Raw genomic sequence first — 19,173 nt, forward strand, 5'->3', positions numbered from 1 at the left:
CAATCTTTTCTTCAACTTTGATAGGTGCAGCTACTTTTACTTCTATGGGAGGATGATATTTAAACCACTTCTCCTTCGGGAGATCAACATGAGTAGCAAAAGATTCACAAAAAGAAGCTACTATCTCAGAGTCAAGTCCATATTTAGTGCTAAATTTATGGAAAACATCGGTATCCATAAAAGATTTAACACAATCAAACCTAGGTGTCATACCTGACTCCTTACCTTTGTCGAGGTCCCAATCTTCAGAGTTGCGTTTAATTCTTTCCAATAAATCCCATTTGAATTCAATAGTCTTCATCATAAAAGAGCCAGCACAAGAAGTATCAAGCATGGTGCGATTGCTATCAGAAAGCCGAGCATAAAAATTTTGAATAATCATTTCTCTTGAGAGCTCATGATTGGGGCATGAATATAACATTGATTTAAGCCTCCCCCAAGCTTGAGCGATGCTTTCTCCTTCGCAAGGCCAAAAATTATATATATAATTGCGATCATGATGAACAAGATGCATAGGATAAAACTTCTGATGAAATTCCAATTTCAATCGTTTGTAGTTCCATGACCCCATATCATCATATAGCCTATACCATGTCGATGCATCTCCCTTCAAAGATAAAGGGAAGACCTTCTTCTTAACAACATCTTCGGGTACACTTGCAAGCTTAAATAATCCACAAACTTCATCCACATATATTAGATGCTCATCAGGATGCTTTGTTCCATCTCCTACAAAAGGGTTAGCTAGCAGTTTTTCTATCATACCCGAAGGAATTTCAAAGCAGACATTTTCATTTTCAGTAGGTTCAGTAGGTTGAGGAGCAACTCTTTGCTCTACTGGTCGGGGTGAAGATACCCCGAACAAGCCCCTTAGAGGATTACTTTCCATAGTAACAAGTGATAGTAAATTGCAGCACACTATATAAATTTTTTCCTTACCAAATTCCACCTACCAAAGGCGCTTCACTCCCCGGCAACGGCGCCAGAAAAAAGTCTTGATGACCCACAAGTATAGGGGATTTACCGTAGTCCTTTCGATAAGTAAGAGTGTTGAACCCAACGAGGAGCACAAGGAAATGATAAGCGGTTTCCAGCAAGGTATTCTCTGCAAGTACTGAAATAAGTGGTAACAGATAGTTTTGTGATAGGATAATTTGTAACGAGCAACAAGTAACAAAAGTAAATAAAGTGCAGCAAGATGGCCCAATCCTTTTTGTAGCAAAGGACAAGCCTGGACAAACTCTTATATAGAGAAAAGCGCTCCCGAGGACACATGGGAATGTCGTCAAGCTAGCTTTCATCATGATCAAATGATTCGCATTCGGTACTTTGATAATTTTGTATGTGGGTGGACCGGTGCTTGGGTACTGTCCTTACTTGGACAAGCATCACACTTATATTTAACCTCTATTGCAAGCATCCGCAACTATAACAAAAGTATTAAGGTAAACCTAACCATAACATGAAACATATAGATCCAAATCAGGCCCTTACGAAGCAACGCATAAACTAGGGTTTAAGTTTCTGTCACTCTAGCAACCCATCATCTACTTATTACTTCCCAATGCCTTCCTCTAGGCCCAAATAATGGTGAAGTGTCATGTAGTCGACGTTCACATAACACCACTAGAGGAAAGACAACATACATCTCATCAAAATATCGAACGAATACCAAATTCACATGACTACTAATAGCAAGACTTCTCCCATGTCCTCAGGAACAAACGTAACTACTCACAAAGCATATTCATGTTCATAATCAGAGGGGTATTAATATGCATATAGGATCTGAACATATGATCTTCCACCAAATAAACCAACTAGCATCAACTACAAGGAGTAATTAAAACTACTAGCACCAATACCAGACTTGAAGACAAGAATTGGATACAAGAGATGAACTAGGGTTTTGAGAGGAGATGGTGCCGATGAATATGTTGATGGAGATTGCCCTCTCCCGATGAGAGGAGCGTTGGTGATGACGATGGCGATGATTTCCCTCTCCTGGAGGGAAGTTTCCCCGGCATAACAGCTCCGCCAAAGCCCTAGATTGGTTCCGCCAAGATTCCGCCTCATGGCGGCGGAGTTTCGTCCAAGAAGATGGCTTATGATTTTTTTCTCATCGAAAGACTTCATATAGCAGAAGATGGCCACCGGAGGGCCACCAGGGGGCCCACGAGGTAGGGGCGCGCCTAGGGGGTAGGGTGCGCCCCCCACCCTCATGGGCAGGGTGTGCCCCCCTGGTGAATTTCTTCCGCTGAGTATTTTTTATATATTCTGAAAACGTCTTCCGTGAAGTTTCAGGACTTTTGGAGTTGTGCATAATAGGTCTCTAATATTTGCTCTTTTTCCAGACCAGAATCCCAGCTGCTGGCATTCTCCCTCTTTATGTAAACCTTGTAAAATAAGAGAAAATAGGCATAAGTATTGTGACATAATGTGTCATAACAGCCCATAATGCAATAAATTTCGATATAAAAGCATGATGCAAAATGGACGTATCAGCTACATGCCTCCCCCTCCAACACCCTCGTCGCCCTCCCCCTGCGCGCTGCATCCCCAACGATCGTCTACACACGTCGCAGCGCGCGCATCTCCAAGGTGGAGCCTCCCAACCGCATGACCATGCTGGAAAAGGCTACCATCCGTAAGAAGCTCAAGCTCGAGGGCAAGCTCGTGCCATCTAAGTCCAAGCTTCTGCTGCCGGCCGCAGAGCTCATGGAACTCGCTGCTGAGGGCGCTCCACCGTTGCCTCGCAAAGATGTTGTTCAGCTGGCTTCTACGTGTGGTGTAGTCTCCGAGATCGACCTCAACCTGGTGCCCGCAGGTGACGATGTGTGACGGCCTCCTCAACCTTGCACCACGGCGGTGCTCGATCCTACTGGCCTTGTATTGCACCTGCGGCTCCACCACCATTTTTAGCTGTAGTTTAGTTTTCAGGGTGCGTCGACCTTGCCTCCCCTATGTATCTGTCCTTTTTCTGCACTTGTACCGCCGCCTCTGTTATGTTTTCGACTACCCCATCATCATGTGTGTGTAACCCAGGCTATGTTGCCTCTGTTGTCCCTTATGTTTCCAATGATTAAGAACCTTTCGATTATCTCGTGGAACGTCCGTGGTCTTGGACGTCACAAAAAATGCACCGACGTCAAATCTGCCATCTCCTCCTCCCCCTGCTCGGTTCTTTGTCTCCAAGAAACCAAGCTGCAGGAAATTCCTCATTTCAAAGCCATTTCCTTTCTGCCGCCACACCTTAGAAATTTCCACTCTATTCCCTCCATCGGTGCTTTCGGAGGTATAGATATTTCTTGGGACGATGATCCCCTACTATGCTCACGAACCCTTCGCGGCCCCTACTCCTTAACTTGCTGGTTCGAAGCAAGGGCGGATGAACTCATTTTTGCTATCACAAATGTTTACGGTCCATGCGATGCTTCTGCCAAACCCTCCTTCTTGCAGTCCTTGATGGACTTGTTACCAGATATCTCTTGTCCTTGGGCCATCATTGGCGACTTCAATCTCACCCTAAGGCCGGCGGATAAATCGTCTCCAAATTTTAACATACATGAGGCAAACCTTTTTGCCTCCACAATCAACTCTCTCCAGCTTCAGGATCTTCCGCTCCTAGACAGGAGATTCACTTGGTCAAATCAGCAGGACGCGCCCGTCCTTGTGCGTCTCGATCGGGCACCTGCTAACGTGGCTTGGGCGTCAAAATTTCCGGACACCTCGCTCTCCTCGGTGACCAGAACCACCTCCGACCACATCCCCATTCTTTTAACGGCGGCAACCTCTATCCCTAAATCCTCTGTGTTTCGCCTAGATCGCTCCCTGCTAGACATTCCCCAATTCAAAGACAAGGTTGCTGTTAACTGGAACAGCGTGGGTACCAGGCACCTGCACCTTGGATCTGCTGGTCTCATCTCCCTTAAGATCAAGCGCACGAGAAATATGGCCAAAAATGGGTTTCCAGTCGTAGATCGCCCAAGATTCTAGCACTAAACTGCCATACTACTATTAATCTCATGGATGAGCTAGAAGAAGCTAGGCCGCTTTCCTCGATCGAAGCTCAACTTAGGACGGCAGTCAAACTATCCCTCCACCGTCACAATGCGGTCATCGCTGCCTACTGGAGGCAGTGGGCAAAGATCAAAGACTGTGTCCTTGGGGACGAAAACTCAGCATACTTACATATTTGCGCTTCGGTACGCCACCGCAAAAACCAGATTAGGACCCTCTCTAGCAATGGCTCAACCTTTACTGCTCATTCCGACAAAGAGGTTGTCCTCCTCAATTTGTTCAAAAATCTCGTGGGGATTCAACCTGCCGTATCCACATCTATTGACCTCTCCAATCTCTTGCTGCCAAACTCTCTTACCACAACCCAGGCCTTAGATATCTCACGGCCGTTCACCATGGACGAGCCCAAGGACGCCCTCTGGGCCATGAATGATAACGCTAGCTCGGGTCTAGACGGGCTTGGCCCGGCTTTTTATAAGGCTAACTGGGACCTCGTTAAGTCAGATCTATTCAATTTGCTCACCGATTTCCATTCGGGCAGGGTAGCTCTTAAGCGTATTAATCAAGCTCACATTGTGCTGCTTCCCAAAAAGGCCGATGCGGTTGGCCCTGAGAACTACCGTCTGGTCTCTCTGCAAAATTGCTCCATCAAACTTGCGTCTAAATGTCTATCTATTTGGGCCCAGCCCCTGATCGATCACCTCATTCACTATGACCAGACTGGGTTTATCAAGGGCCGCGGGATTGCCTCCAATTTCCTCCATGCTGCAGATATCGTTCAAACTTGTTTCAAACGGAAATGTCCGGCTATTATCCTCAAATTAGACTTCCACAAAGCTTTTGATTCAGTTTCATGGACAGCCTTGTCCCTGATTATGCGCGCCAAAGGGTTCCCACCTCTCTGGTGCTCCTGGATTGAAAACTTGAACCGTACGACCAGCTCTTCTGTGCTTTTAAATGGGAAACCTGGACCCTGGTTTCAATGCCGCTGAGGTTTTAGACAGGGGGACTCCCTTTCCCCTTATCTCTTTATCATTGTCACAGATGTCCTTAAGAGACTTATCATCCAGGCTGCTGCCAACGAGCAACTCTCTCACCCTCTCAACGCTTCTCTCCCTTGCACGGTCCTTCAATATGCCGACGACACTCTTATCGTCCTCCCGCCAGACGCGGCTCAGCTTCACACCCTCAAACATATCCTGACACAGTTCTCTGAGGCAACGGGGCTCACCATTAATTTTCAAAAAAGCACCTTTGCCCCCATTCACGTAGATCACGACCTTTCCACGGAACTCGCAGCAATTTTTGGCTGTCCGGTAGCCTCCTTCCCCCAATCTTACTTGGGACTGCCACTCTCGACCCATAAACTAAACTTTGCAAACTTCTTCTTCATCACCGACAAGGTTGACCGACGTTTGGCTGGGTGGAGAGGCCTCTTGCTGGCAGGGTTGTTCTTCTCCGGGCGGTCCTTCGCGCTCTCCCGATCTATGCTATGAGCGTTCTTCGACTTCCAGTGGGCACCCTGCAAGAGATTGACAAACGGTGTCGTGCTTTCTTCTGGGCCGGGCAAGATTCTGTTACGGGTGGCCAATGCAAAGTTGCTTGGGACCTGGTCTGCGCCCCCTTCTCTCATGGAGGACTGGGCTTCACGAACTTAGACCATATGAACCAATGTCTCCTCCTCCACCACTTATCAAAAATTCATACCTCCGAGTCAACCCAGGACTCTCCTTACCTCCGCTCCAAATATGGCTGGTCTCCCTCCAATGATCTTGGGATATCCCATTCTTCGCACTCCCCAATTTGGCGTGATATTTTAAAAGGGCTCGATTTCTTCTGCTCCATTACTAAGGTTCACCTTGGGAACGGTTCAACGACGTCTTTCTGGTTCGACCTTTGGATTCCCCACTCCACCACCACCCTCGCCCAGCAATTCCCTGCCCTCTTCTCCCACTCCACCAGACCGCACACCTCGGTGGCTAGGGTTTTGGCTTCGAACGACCTAACCTTAGACCTCGCTCCTCGATTGTCGCATGCGGCAACTTGCGATCTGATTACCTTGCATGCTACCTTGGCTAATGTTAACTTGAATTTGCAGGCTGCTGACAGAAGAATTATGAGAGACGGAGGGAAACCTTTCACCAATAAGCTTGCATACAAAGCAGTGTGGAAGGAACGTCCTAGGGACCAGCTGGCACCGGCGATTTGGAGGAATTATGCCCCGAACAAGTGCCGCATCTTCATTTGGCTTGCTCACAAGGACCGCCTTTTCACCAATGAACGCCGCTTCCACCGGGGCATTGCTACTATCGACACATGCCCATTCTGTAACCACTGTGAATTTATCACTCACCTGCTGTTCCAATGCCACCTGCTAGCACCCATTTGGGAAGAACTAAACAGTCTATGTCAAGGTACTCCTCAAGATCTACTTCACGCCTGGGAGGGGGATATAAACAACAAGTGTCAGTCAACTGTCCTGATAGCCGTGCTTTGGAATATCTTGAAAAGACGGAATGCCAAGGTCTTCAGGAATGACCATCAAAGTCTGCACCTGGTAGCTCGCTCAGCCGCAGAAGACCTTCACCTCTGGTCTCATCGCTGCTCCAACCCGGCCAACCAGATTTTGCTTCGCGACTGGGGCTCCATGTTGTTTCACCTAGCTGCGAGATTATAGTTTAAGCTCTCACTGTAACCTTCCCCCGTTTCCCCTCCCACCCGCCTGTATCTCTGGTTCTCTATGTAATTTTGTCTGATCATTTTGGTAATAAAGGTTCAGGCAGGCGTAAGCCCGCCGTTGACGCGTCAAAAAAAATACAAGGGGAAATCAGATTAGATTACAAGGTAACTGTTGTGCAAGGTGATGATTTTATTCCGGCCGTATGTTTTTCCCAAGCTGCCAAACGTATGATTTAGGTCCGCAGTTTAATCAGGTAGAGAAATACACAGATAGAGGATAGAATTGAAACAATGGCTTGAACTAGGAAGAATGTTAGCATTGCTATGCTAAAATGAAATCACACCGAAATCCTCCCCTGGGACTGGGAGTACCCAAAAGGCCAGGTCATGCAGCTCTGTAGGCTCTCCCGGACGGCCGCAGCTCGCCGCCGTTGAGGAAGCCGGAGTACCAGCGGGCAGAGCTCCTCACGTATCTTGGCCTCTCCTTGATGTTCATGTCGACGCCGCACAGACCAAAGCGTGAACGGTAGCCAAACAGCAACTCAAACACGTCGAGGAAAGACCACACGAAGTATCCCCGCGCGTCCGATCCGTTCCTGCAACCGGTACACAGCCCTCTCTCCATATCAGAAGCTACTGGCGTCCAGAACTCCAGATTAGCTAGGAATCACTTGATTGTAATTGAATTCCTTGTCTTGGACCCCAAAAGTTCCGAATGAATTTGTGCTAGTACATTATTTTTCTGAAACAGGATAAATAAACACGATAATATATGTAGGAAGATGAACCGAACCTTATGGACAGATAGAGAACTTCCAGATAATCTTGCAGGAACTCTGATCTGTTGTCGTCCTCGTATACGATCTTTCCTGAGATTCTGGGCGCGTCTGCGTAGCCTGAATCATTAAAAAAAATCCGTGTCGTTGATTTTGTTTTCCAGAGGTCAATATGTTTTGCTTAATATTTACAGTGTCAGCATCAGTGAGTAGGTTTTTTTTAGCTTACCGTTTTCATGGATCAAGATTGGAGGATTTCCGTACTTGAGTTTCAGGTGGTCCAGTAGCTTCCCTAGAGCCCAAGGAGCATACTCAAGACGTCCCTGCATGTTATATCAATAAAAATTTACACACCTTATGATTCAGAAAAAAAAAGGAAGAAAACTTCACAGATGTATATATACATACCGCTTGCATATCTTCGAATGGATCTGAATCCAGGCAAGAAAATGTTGCATGTTAGTTGCATTAATGATGATGCTAGGCTCAAGTTCATTTGTGGAACATAGTTAGATCGGAACGGCTAACAATCAATTTACTTACTTGCAATGGCAGATGCGTCAGCATAGTAGTCTCTCTGCTCCAGATTGAAAGTGCTGTCGTGGGCTCGCGTGCGAACAACGAGGTAGTGATTGATGCCGATGAAGTCGAATGCTCCACGCAAATTCTTAGACTGCTCCACTGTTAAATACGGCAGCCGTGCTCCTGCCCTGCTCCTCATCAGAGTAGGGTAGTCCCCATACACCAAAGGATGCATAAACCTGTCCAGAGAAGGCCTGAGTTGGTGCTGCTTGCATCCACATAGTTATCAGCTAAATTCAATCGAAACAAAAGCCAAGTACTCACCATCCAATGTGGAAGTCGTTCATCCTCGTTGCAGCCGCTGCATCCTGCGATGAGTTGGTAGCAGGCTCATGCCACCAGCCCAAGAGAGTGATCCCTATCTGTCCTCTTTGAGTTGCCTATACAGTGAGCATTGCATTGCATGGTCAGGTTAGGAAGATATTGATAAATGATGGTTTTGATACGGGACTTACCTGGTAGTTGTCTCTATACAGGCGCACTGCCGAGGCATGTGCGAGCAGGAGGTGGTGGGCGGCTACATACGGCTCCGTCGTAGAATCCCCTCTGGTGCAGTTCTCGCCGAAGGGATGGGAGCAGCGCTGCGGTGGAAGCCGGCCGTTGTCGAAGCCTCCGATGGTCTCTATGTTGGGCTCGTTGACGGTGACCCAGTGCTTCACCCTGTCACCGAAGCTCTTGAAGCAGGCTTCAGCATACGCTGTGTAATCGTCTCTGCAACAAGGCACATTCAGTTTTATGCAGAGCATCTGAAAACTCACATGAATCTTTTTTGCAGGTGTCGGAGATGGTGGCACAAAGGTTGCGGCACTCACATGAATCTGGGGCTGAGCAGTCCATTGTATTCGTCCTGAAGGGACTGAGGGAGGTCTAAATGGTAGATTGTGACATGAGGTTGTATGCCTGCAACACATGAACCAACATGTTGGCTGGTCTAGATCAGAAAGGAGGACATGTCCATGCATGTGTGATCTCTTATGCCACTACTACAGCATGTTTTATGCCATGTTCAGGTAGAGAAACCAATCTTTACCGTGACGTATCAATTCATCTATTAAGTTACTGTAGTACTCCAGGCCCTTCAGATTGATCTCTCCTCTTCCATCTATACACAGGTGGCATTCAGTATAAAAAAGTCAGAGATGTGCTAAGAGACACTGACTACAGAACTACTATATGGTTACCTGGTATAAGCCGGGGCCATGCAATGGAGAACCTGTACGCGTCTAAACCCATCTCATGCATAAGTCTTACATCATCCTAATGTCAAAAATGGATTGAAATAGTTTGATTGGTTAGCATCTGTCCCATTTGTGTTTTGCAGCTATTGAATTGTTAATGAATGATTGGGGCTGGTGATGATGAGTACTCCCTCCGCCCCATAATATAATAGTGTCAAAAAAACATCTTACATTATGAGACAGAGGAAGTAGTTTTTTTTCCCCAAAAAAGGGGGGAATACCCCGGCCTCTTACTTACTCAGTTACTCGTCATCACAGATGGCTGTGTGCATCACGTGATGCACACAACCATCTGTGATGACGAGTAACTGAGTAAGTAAATACATATGGTAATCTGAATTGACCTTGATGGGTGAAGGTGTCCCAGATGCTGGGCTTCCTTCCATCCTCTGCGGCCGCGCCTTCCACCTGACGTCGTCAAGGGTTTCAGCTCCTCACACGGCGCAGAACCAGGCGTACGTGTGATACGGATGAATATACAGTTCACCGCAAGACAGTACCTGGTAGGCCGAGGTGCCTGCGCCCAAGACGAACCCCTCAGGGAAGTCATGGCGGGTGAGCGCCGAGGCGTGTCTCGGCGCCAAGGCTGCGGCGGCGAAGAGGACGACGGCGACAACAACGGAGAAGGGAAAGACCATCGGCGTGAGCACCGCCATGGCTTTGGCGCCTCTGCACCGCCGTGTTGTTGACGCGGCCTTGTTGGGCGAGCTGCCGAGTGAGCTGGAGTGATACTGTCTACTACTCGGGCCACTCCTTTCTCTCCCCGCTTTCACGCAGACCACGCGGTTGGTGCATGCGGCGCTTTCGCGAGCCCTGTTCCTGCACGACCTGACGGCCCAACCTGAGGTGCCATGCCAGGGAGCAGATGATTCTCAAAATTGCCTCAAAAGAAAACAGATGATTCTCAAAAAACAAATGCCAGGGAGCAGACTCAAGGTGGCACTGCTGCAGATGTTACACCAATGAAATTTACACACCTTTTTTTCTTTAATTAATTTACACCCCTTATGATTCATCATAAATGAAGGAACTGTACCACTCTACTAGTGCCTGCTGAAACTGCTACCTCTTGCAATTGCATGGGCACCTTTGAATGGATCCGATGAATCCAGGCAGCAAAACATTGCATTTTATTTTATTTTTTGCGAGAAAAAGCAAAACATTGCATGTTAGCGAGGCTGAATTGCATTAATGATGACGCATGTTGACAACTGCAAATCACTGTTCTTTTTTTTAGATCAAATCTCTGTTCATTCATAATGAGCACTCGCCCCTTTGCAGTTTACAAGGCTGCGCGTTCGAATACATGTTGACAGCTAAACGTTTCACGTAGAAATATACAGATAGAGCAGAGAATAAGAACAACAAAGCGGCACTAGCGCCATAGCCTGAACAACAACGAAAACCTGCGCAGGCCATGCTAAAAATGGAACAACACCGAATCCTCCTCCGGCAGTGTCCAGGAAGCCCACAGGTCATGCGGCGGCGTAGGCTTTCCCCGGCGATGACGCCGGCCGCAGCTCGCCGCCTTTGAGAAAGCCAGAGTACCAGTGGGCAGAGTTCCTCACGTATCTTGTCCTCCCCTCGCTGTTCATGTCGACGCCGCACAGACCGTAACGCGAACGGTAGCCGAAGAGGAACTCAAACACGTCGAGGAAAGACCACACAAAGTATCCCCGCACGTCCGATCCGTTCCTGCAGCCAGTACACAGCCCCTCTCTCTGTCAGAAGCTACTCCAGATCACAGTTGAACTCCATGTATATTTCAAAGAACCCATGAGTTTGACATTTCGTTCAGGAAATCTAAAAACACGATAATATCTGTAGGAAGATGAAGTGAGCTCACCTTATGGACAGATAGAGAACTTCCAGATAATCTTGCAGGAACTCTGATCTGCTGTCGTCCTCGTACTCGACCTTCCGCGGGAGTTCGGAGGCGTCTGCGTATCCTGCAACATCAAACAAAAGATTTTTCCATGCTGTTGATTTTGATTTTACAGAGGTCAGTATGTTTTGCATTTCAGTTCAAACCACCCTAACAGGTATTCATGGTGTCTGCTTATCTTCTGAAAGAAGGATAGCATATGCAGCGAGCAGTTTTTTTCTTTTTCTTTTCAGCTTACCGTTTTCATGGATCATGACTGGTGGATTCCCGTACTTGATTTTCAGGTGGTCCAGTAACTTCCCTAGAGCCCAAGGAGCATACTCAAGGCGGCCCTGCATGTTTTATCAATATACAAATTACACACCTTATGGTTCAGAAGGAAAGGAAGAAAACTTCACTCATTTATGTATAAATACCTCTTGGATATCATCGAATGGATCTGACACAGGCAAGAAAATGGTGCATGTTAGTGAGGTTGAATTGCATCAGTGATGACGCATTTCTCAAACAAAGATAGATGGGAACATCTAATAGTTATTAATCTACTTACTTGCGATGGCGTATGCGTCAGCATAGTAGTCTCTCTGCTCCAGATTGAAAGTGCTGCCGTCGGCTCGCGCCCGAACAACGAGGTAGTGATTGAGGCCGATGAAGTCGAATGCTCCGCGCAATTTATTAGACTGCTCCACTGTTAAATCCGGCAGCTGTGCTCCTGCCCTGCTCCTCATCACAGCAGGGTAGTCCCCATACACCAAAGGATGCATAAACCTGTCCAGAGATGGCATGAGTTCTTGCTGCTTGTACCCACAAAATTAGCATTTAAAATTCAATTATGATGCATTTCAACATAACCTAAGTACAAACCATCCAATGTGGAAGTCATTCATCCTCGTTGCAGCAGCTGCGTCCTGTGATGAATTGGTAGCCGGCTCATGCCACCAGCCCAAGAGAGTAATTCCTATCTGTCCTCTTTGAGTTGCCTATAGAGTGAGGATTGCATTGCATGGTCATGCTAATTACTAGTATCAGTCAACTACTGCATCTACTGATATGAGAGCTAGTACCTGGTACTTGGCTCTATAGAGGGACACTGCTGAGGCATGTGCAAGCAGGAGGTGGTGGGCGGCTATGTACGGCTCTGTCGTGGAATTCCCTCCAGTGCAGTTCACACCGAAGGGATGGGAGCAGCGCTGCGGTGGCAACACGCCACCGTCGAAGCCTCCAATGGTCTCTATGTTGGGCTCGTTGACGGTGACCCAGTGTTTCACCCTGTCCCCGAAGCTCTTGAAGCAGGCTTCAGCATACGCGGTGTAATCGTCTCTGCAACATAACACATTCAGTTTTATGCAGAGCGTCTGAAAACTCTGGATCTTCGTCTTAATTCAGCCGACTTGATTTGCGGGTGTCCGAGATGGTGCCCCAAAGGTTGTTGCACTCACATGAATCTGGGGCTGAGCAGTCCGTTGTATTCGTCCTGAAGGGATTGAGGGAGATCGAAATGGTAGATTGTGACATGAGGTTGTATGCCTGCAACACATGCCAGGAAATGTTGGTTGATCGAGATCAGACATCAGACTGAATTTCTCAAGCTTGCAACAAGGAAAAGAAAGGTTGCTGCTACTGCAACATGGTTACGTCAGTTTTAGATAGAGAAATCAATCTTTACCATGCCGTATCAATTCATCTATTAAGTTGTTGTAGTACTCCAAGCCCTTCGGATTGATCTCTCCTCTTCCATCTACATAAAGGTGGCTTCAGTATCAACAAAATACAGAGGTGCACTACTCAAGTACTCCCTCTGTAAACTAATATAAGAGTGTTTAGATTACTACTTTAGTATTCTAAACGCTCTTATATTAGTTTACGGAGGTAGTACTATATGGTTATCCCCTTTTCCATCTACACAAGTGGCATTCAGTATAAAAAAATTCAGAGATGTACTACTCAACTACTACAAGGTTACCTGGTATAAGCCGGGGCCATGCGATGGAGAATCTGTACGCGTCTAAACCCATCTCATACATAAGTTTTACATCATCCTAATGTCAAAAAAGAAATTTAAATTGTTTGATTAGTCAGCATTCGCCCGCGTCCCATTTGCGTTTTATTTTCAAGTAAGTGGTGCTAGATCTTGACAATGACCTTATAATGGTGATACTGATTTGCTGAAATATCTGCGGTAGATTTATCATAGGAGTAACCTGCCATGCTCATCAGCACAATAATTCCAGAAATTAGATCCTGGAGGCCCCATCGCAAGATATATTTTGCAGGTGTTGAGTGAATTGCAAATGAATGAGCGATACTGGTATGATGAGTAATAGCACAAATCATATTTTGAAAATTGACCTTGATGGGTGAAGGTGTCCCAGATGCTGGGCTTCCTCCCATCTTCTGCAGCAGCCCCTTCCACCTAAAGCGTCAAAAATGTTACACACTTCCTTGTCCACACCGTTATTTATGTTTTGAACCATGAAACTTTGCTCAACTTGCAACATAGAGACAGAGTGAAAGGTGGAAGCACGAGTACCTGGAAGGCCGAGGTGCCCGCGCCGAAGATGAACCCGTCAGGGAAGTCACGGCGGGTTAGCGCAGCGGTGTCTCTCGGCAAGGCAGCAATGCAGAGGAGGAGGAGAACGAATAGCGGCGGCGCCATGATCACGGCGTGGAGCTGCAATGCCAGCCGCAGGTCGGCGCGCCATTTAAAAGGGGCGAGAGGGAGATGCAAAGGGAGGAAGAAGACTTGTGCGCCCAATTTAAAAGAGCTGCACCGCCGCACGAGTTGCTTGCAGGGATTTATCTAAGTTGTGGATGCCGCTTGGGTCGTTGAACTTCTTCAGGGACGTGGGTGCCTGATCCAGATTGTGCATAGTATATAAAATACAAAAACAATTAAGCAGCGAGATATTCAGAGTTGACGAAAGTATGATCGCATATATATTCACATGGATCATCGTCATTTTAAAATATACTACTGCGTAGTAATGAGCACGACAACTCCGCCTATGTTGTCTCAACATAGCCGGTCCCAAGCCCGGGTAAAGGAGGAGGGTTGTGATAGGCTTGGCGAGCCAACGTAAAAACTCAGCCACTCTTATGGAGATGAAACCCAAAAGATAGTATGGCGCTGAGTGTTGGCCGACTAAAAGGCGACATGTTCAACAGTTAGGTGTGGCGGAGATGCGTATGTTGAGATGGATGTGTGGCCACACGAGGAAGGATCGAGTCCGGAATGATGATATACGAGATAGAGTTGGGGTAGCACCAATTGAAGAGAAGCTTGTCCAACATCGTCTGAGATGGTTTGGGCATATCCAGCGCAGGCCTCCAGAAGCTCCAGTGCATAGCGGATGGCTAAAGCGTGCGGAGAATGTCAAGAGAGGGCGGGGTAGACCGAATTTGACATGGGAGGAGTCAGTTAAGAGAGACCTGAAGGATTGGGGTATCACCAAAGAGCTAGCTATGGACAGGGGTGCATGGAAGCTTGCTATCCATGTGCCAGAGCCATGAGTTGGTTGCGAGATCTTATGGGTTTCACCTCTAGCCTACCCCAACTTGCTTGGGACTAAAGGCTTTGTTGTTGTTGTTGTTGTTGTTGTAGTAATGAGCACGACACTATCAATTCCTATTCATTTTCAAATGCTCGCATGAAACGAGGGAGATGGATGCTAATGGTTGGTTAGTAGTACTTGGTAGTACGGGGGATTTGTTTAAGTTATTATCAATGTCAAATGTCAATTACCATGTGAAACAACATGGATCTTGCTGTATGCTGGTTGTAACCCCTGGAAACCAGCTCCAAAACCCTCTGATCTGGCCTAACTGTAGCTCTAATGCACTTTGTATTCCTCTCTCTGATCTATCAATGAAATATGGCCCTAGGGCTATCTTTTCGTCAACAAAAAAAACCACCTGTGCGCCAGTGGGATCGGCGGCGACCCTGACCTTGCGAATAGATCTACGGCGGCGGCGGCCATCACCGCGACCGCGGCGACGACGCCCGGCGGGCGGCGGAGGTAGACCCCAGTACTCCTGTGGATCACTGATCGAGCCCGATCGCGGCGACTCGGTTCTGCCGGAGCTCGCCGTCGGCTCGGTGATTTGGGGGTTGAGGAGGATGTTGGGGGTTCGGGAGGGGAAAACTGGGATGGGCATGTTTGCCACTCGCGAGTTCCCGCCAGCCACGGCCGTGAGCTAATTCACCAGCGCTAGCTGGTTGCCACATTGCTCGCCGTAGAAGAATTAGAATTTCTCGAGGAAAGAGGGAGAGGGGATTATGTTAAGTACTGTATGATAAAGCCGGTTTATAGGAATTTCACATGTATTTTGTAGGTCAATTCATAGAAACTTTTTCTGTGAAAACCCTTTGGATCCTAGTAATGGGTTCAGAAAAGTTATCAAAATGTCTAGACGAGTAATTACTAATTAGTGTTATTTCTACTCACTTCGTCCCACAATACAATATGTGTTTGCAAGTTGTTTTACCTTGCAAAAACGACTTATATTATGGGATGGAGGGTCATTGCTGGTAGCCCTGTGTCATTTTTTTATAAATTCTTAGACCGATGGTTTCTACAAATCTAGCCTTTAATGTGGTGATTTTCTGCAATTAGCTCTCCATGTGTAGATGTTTTTAGTCGGAAATCAACTACCGTTGGTCTTTCTATTCTCCAAGTTGAGCTGGCAAACTATATGTGAGTGAGTGTCATCACTCATGACTAGTTTCTGCACCTAATGGCAACTCCAACGCACAGGGCAGGCGACACAAGGCGGAGGCAGCCGATCAGTTGCGCTGCGAGCATGTTGCGACGACTGGATAACAATGTCGTGATGCTGGTAGGCCTTTTGCCATTGTAAGGAAGACGACTTCGACGACTACGACGACGACAAAGAGTGTGGCTGGAAGATTGAGCGAACGATGACTCAGATTCCTGTGGTCAAGGAGGCCATGCCTACGAGGTCACCATCTGGTACCTCGTTTAATTTAGTTAGGTTAAAAATGTTGGAGAACGTAGCATGCAATTTAAAAAAAATTCCTACGACCACGCAAGATCTATCTAGTAGATGCATAGCAACGAGAGGGGGAGAGTGTGATCACGTACCTTCATAGACCGAAAGCAGAAGCGTTAGGTTAACGCGGTTGATGTAGTTGAACGTCTTCACGATCCAATCGATCTAGTACCGAACGTACGGCACCTCCGTGTTCAGCACACGTTCAGCTCGATGACATCCCTCGAACTCTTCATCCAGCAGAGGGTCGAGGGAGAGTTCCGTCAGCACGACGGCGTGGTGACGGTAATGGTCATGTGATCCACACAGGGCTTCGCCTAAGCACTACGACGCTATGACCGGAGAAGTAAACTGTGAAGGGGGGCACCGCACACGGCTAAGAAAACAATTGATATGTCTTTGGGATGCCCCCGCCCCTGTATATAAAGGAGGGGAGGAGGGGGTGGCCGGCCAAGAGAGGCGCGCCATATGGGGGGAGTCCTACTAGGACTCCTAGTCCTAGTAGGATTCGCCTCCCCCCTTCTTCCTTTCTTCACCGGAGGGAAAAGGAATGAGAGGGAGTAGGAGAAGGAAAGGGGGGTGCGCCCCTCCCTTGTGGGGGGCGCACCAGCCCCTTGTAGGCTGGTTAGCCTCCCTCCTATGGCCCATATGGCCCATATCTTCCACCGGGGGTTTCGGTAACCCCTCCGGTACTCCGGTATGTACCCGATACACTTCGAAACTTTTTCGATGTCCGAATACTAACTTTCAATATATCAATCTTTACCTCTCGACCATTTCGAGACTCCTCATCATGTCTGTGATCTTATCTGGGACTCCGAACAAACTCCAGTCACCAAATCACATAACTCATAAATATAAATCGTCATCGAATGTTAAGCGTGCAGATCCTACGGGTTCGAGAACTATGTAGACATGACCGAGACACATCTCCGGTCAATAACCAATAGCGGAACCTGGATGCTTATATTGGTTCCTACATATTCTATGAAGATCTTTATCGGTCAAACCGCAATAACATCATACGTTATTCTCTTTGTCATCGGTATGTTACTTGCCCGAGATTCGATCGTCGTTATCATCATACCTAGTTCAATCTCGGTACCAACAAGTCTCTTTACTCGTTCCGTAATACACCATCCCGCAACTAACTCATTAATCACATTGCTTGCAAGGCTTATAGTGATGTGCATTACCGAGAGGGCCCAGAGATACCTCTCCGATACTCGGAGTGACAAATCCTAATCTCGATCTATGCCAACCCAACAAACACCTTCGGAGACACCTGTAGAGCATCTTTATAATCACCAAGTTACATTGTGACATTTGATAGCACACAAGGTGTTCCTCCGGTATTCGGGAGTTGCATAATCTCATAGTCAAAGGAATATGTATAAGTCATGAAGAAAGCAATAGCAATAAAACTGAACGATCAACATGCTAACTAACAGATGGGTCTTGTCCATCACATCATTCTCCTAATGATGTGATCCCGTTCATCATATGACAACACATTTCTATGGTCAGGAGACTTAACCATCTTTGATTAACGAGCTAGTCAAGTAGAGGCATACTAAGGACACTTTGTTTTGTCTATGTATTCACACATGTATCAAGTTTTCGGTTAATACAATTCTAATATGAATAATAATCATTTATCATGATATAAGGAAATATAAATAACATCTTTATTATTGCATTTAGGGCATATTTCCTTCAAAAATAGTATGAACTTGTTAAATATTTGTCTTTTTTATTATAAATATATCAACATTTGTTAATTTTCGTCTGTGTTTGCGTTTCAAACTTTTCAACAGAATCAGACATCTGGTGTCTACGATTAGATGACGTTCGCCCCCATCTCGATCGGCGAACAAGTTTCCGGATATATCCACAAACAAATTGGTGATGATGTTCGTTTTTGATGATCAATGTTGGACTCTCATTTCTTTTCTCCTCTTTCTCTCTCTTCCTCCTCCTCCCCATTGAGAATCCCCTTGGTTTCCTCGGCTCCTCTCTCTTTCTCCTCCGGCGGCGCCGTTGCTTGGAGTGGGGATGAGAGGGGAGCTTGGGATGCTCCTGTCTATAGTAGTAGCAGGTGTAGGTTTGCCGTTTTAGTGGTGTTTGCCCTTGTGCCGTGGAATGGCGTCATGCCGTCGGGGAGTTGGTCACCGGAACTTGCAAGCAGCTTCTGGTGATCGCCGCTGGAGCCTTCTGCTTTGCCTCCATGGTGGAGGCCTAAGGAAGGAGCCAGATCGGGCGAATCCCCCCATAATAAGCTTGTTGGGGCACTGGATCAAACCTCTTTGGTTATTCTCTCGTTTCCTACCGGCTGTCGCGGTGGCGGACGGGATTTAGGGAGAGGATCCCAGGGTAGTTTGCCCCCCTAGTGCCTTGCCTCGTCGGATCCTAGCTTCCGACGAGGGTGGTGTCGTTCCCTGATCGAGAGAAGGGCTTCCGGTGTGAATCCGGAGGCAGACGATGGGGATCCTGAGCACAATCAGCAGTGGATTCAGAGAAGCTACGGCGCCCTCCATGGCTGGCCGGCCTTCTCTAACGATCTGCTGAATCTTCAGGCTGAATGGCGGCCAGTTTTATTCCTCCAGGGCTTGATGCCAATAAGGGAGGCAGTGCTGCTTGAAGTGGAGTCTGTGGTGCAGCCGCAGAGGTCTTGCCGGACCAAGTGGTTCGTCCCCGGCGCCGGCGATGATTGGATCCACTGGAGAGCAGTTTGGACCCGATCGCTTTTTCCTTCCAGTTTTAGGGTTCTTTTCATAAGTATCAGGGACTTGCCTGTTATTTTCAGTTTCTTTGGAGTCCTGTTTGTAAGATGTGCTGCACACCGCTTTGAATAATGAAGTTCTGGGTCCTTCGGGGCCCTTCACTGTTCAAAAAAAAGACTTGCCCTAAGATCCCATGCCTCGAAACATGGTCCTTAGCTTTCAAGATCGCGAAGGGTGGCCGGCTTGTAGGAGTACGACTA

The 19,173-nt window shown here is 47.3% G+C and overlaps 2 protein-coding genes across 2 annotated transcripts; both read right to left on the minus strand.

Moving 5' to 3' along the window:
* Positions 1-6,869: 6,869 nt before the first annotated feature.
* LOC123107403 (beta-glucosidase 32-like) lies at positions 6,870-10,005 on the minus strand. The gene is made up of 12 exons (XM_044529389.1): positions 9,796-10,005; positions 9,640-9,703; positions 9,239-9,314; positions 9,088-9,159; positions 8,870-8,957; positions 8,513-8,768; positions 8,322-8,437; positions 8,019-8,236; positions 7,884-7,906; positions 7,705-7,798; positions 7,493-7,595; positions 6,870-7,295 (listed from the first exon to the last, which is right to left on the minus strand). The coding sequence occupies exons 1-12, from the start codon at positions 9,843-9,845 to the stop codon at positions 7,085-7,087; spliced, it is 1,371 nt and encodes a 456-aa protein (XP_044385324.1). The 5' UTR covers positions 9,846-10,005; the 3' UTR covers positions 6,870-7,084.
* A 568-nt stretch (positions 10,006-10,573) lies between these two features.
* On the minus strand, positions 10,574-15,397 carry LOC123104367 (beta-glucosidase 32). The gene is made up of 14 exons (XM_044526197.1): positions 15,093-15,397; positions 13,711-14,032; positions 13,530-13,593; positions 13,323-13,381; positions 13,144-13,219; positions 12,847-12,918; positions 12,620-12,707; positions 12,245-12,500; positions 12,045-12,160; positions 11,731-11,948; positions 11,597-11,619; positions 11,419-11,512; positions 11,142-11,244; positions 10,574-10,990 (listed from the first exon to the last, which is right to left on the minus strand). The coding sequence occupies exons 2-14, from the start codon at positions 13,834-13,836 to the stop codon at positions 10,771-10,773; spliced, it is 1,515 nt and encodes a 504-aa protein (XP_044382132.1). The 5' UTR covers positions 13,837-14,032; positions 15,093-15,397; the 3' UTR covers positions 10,574-10,770.
* Positions 15,398-19,173: the final 3,776 nt, after the last annotated feature.

The sequence above is a fragment of the Triticum aestivum genome, chromosome 5A (genome assembly GCF_018294505.1).
Source record: "Triticum aestivum cultivar Chinese Spring chromosome 5A, IWGSC CS RefSeq v2.1, whole genome shotgun sequence".
Lineage (NCBI taxonomy): Eukaryota > Viridiplantae > Streptophyta > Magnoliopsida > Poales > Poaceae > Triticum > Triticum aestivum.

Coding starts and splice junctions, on each gene's coding strand:
- LOC123107403 (XM_044529389.1), bottom strand. CDS start 9,845: ATGACTTCCCTGAGGGGTTCGTCTTGGGCGCAGGCACCTCGGCCTACC. Junction 8,438..8,512: donor TGTATAGAGACAACTACCAG/GTAAGTCCCGTA, acceptor CTCACTGTATAG/GCAACTCAAAGAGGACAGAT. Junction 7,296..7,492: donor GTTCTCTATCTGTCCATAAG/GTTCGGTTCATC, acceptor TACCGGTTGCAG/GAACGGATCGGACGCGCGGG.
- LOC123104367 (XM_044526197.1), bottom strand. CDS start 13,836: ATGGCGCCGCCGCTATTCGTTCTCCTCCTCCTCTGCATTGCTGCCTTG. Junction 13,382..13,529: donor GGACACCTTCACCCATCAAG/GTCAATTTTCAA, acceptor TGAGCATGGCAG/GTTACTCCTATGATAAATCT. Junction 12,919..13,143: donor ATGGCCCCGGCTTATACCAG/GTAACCTTGTAG, acceptor ACCTTTATGTAG/ATGGAAGAGGAGAGATCAAT.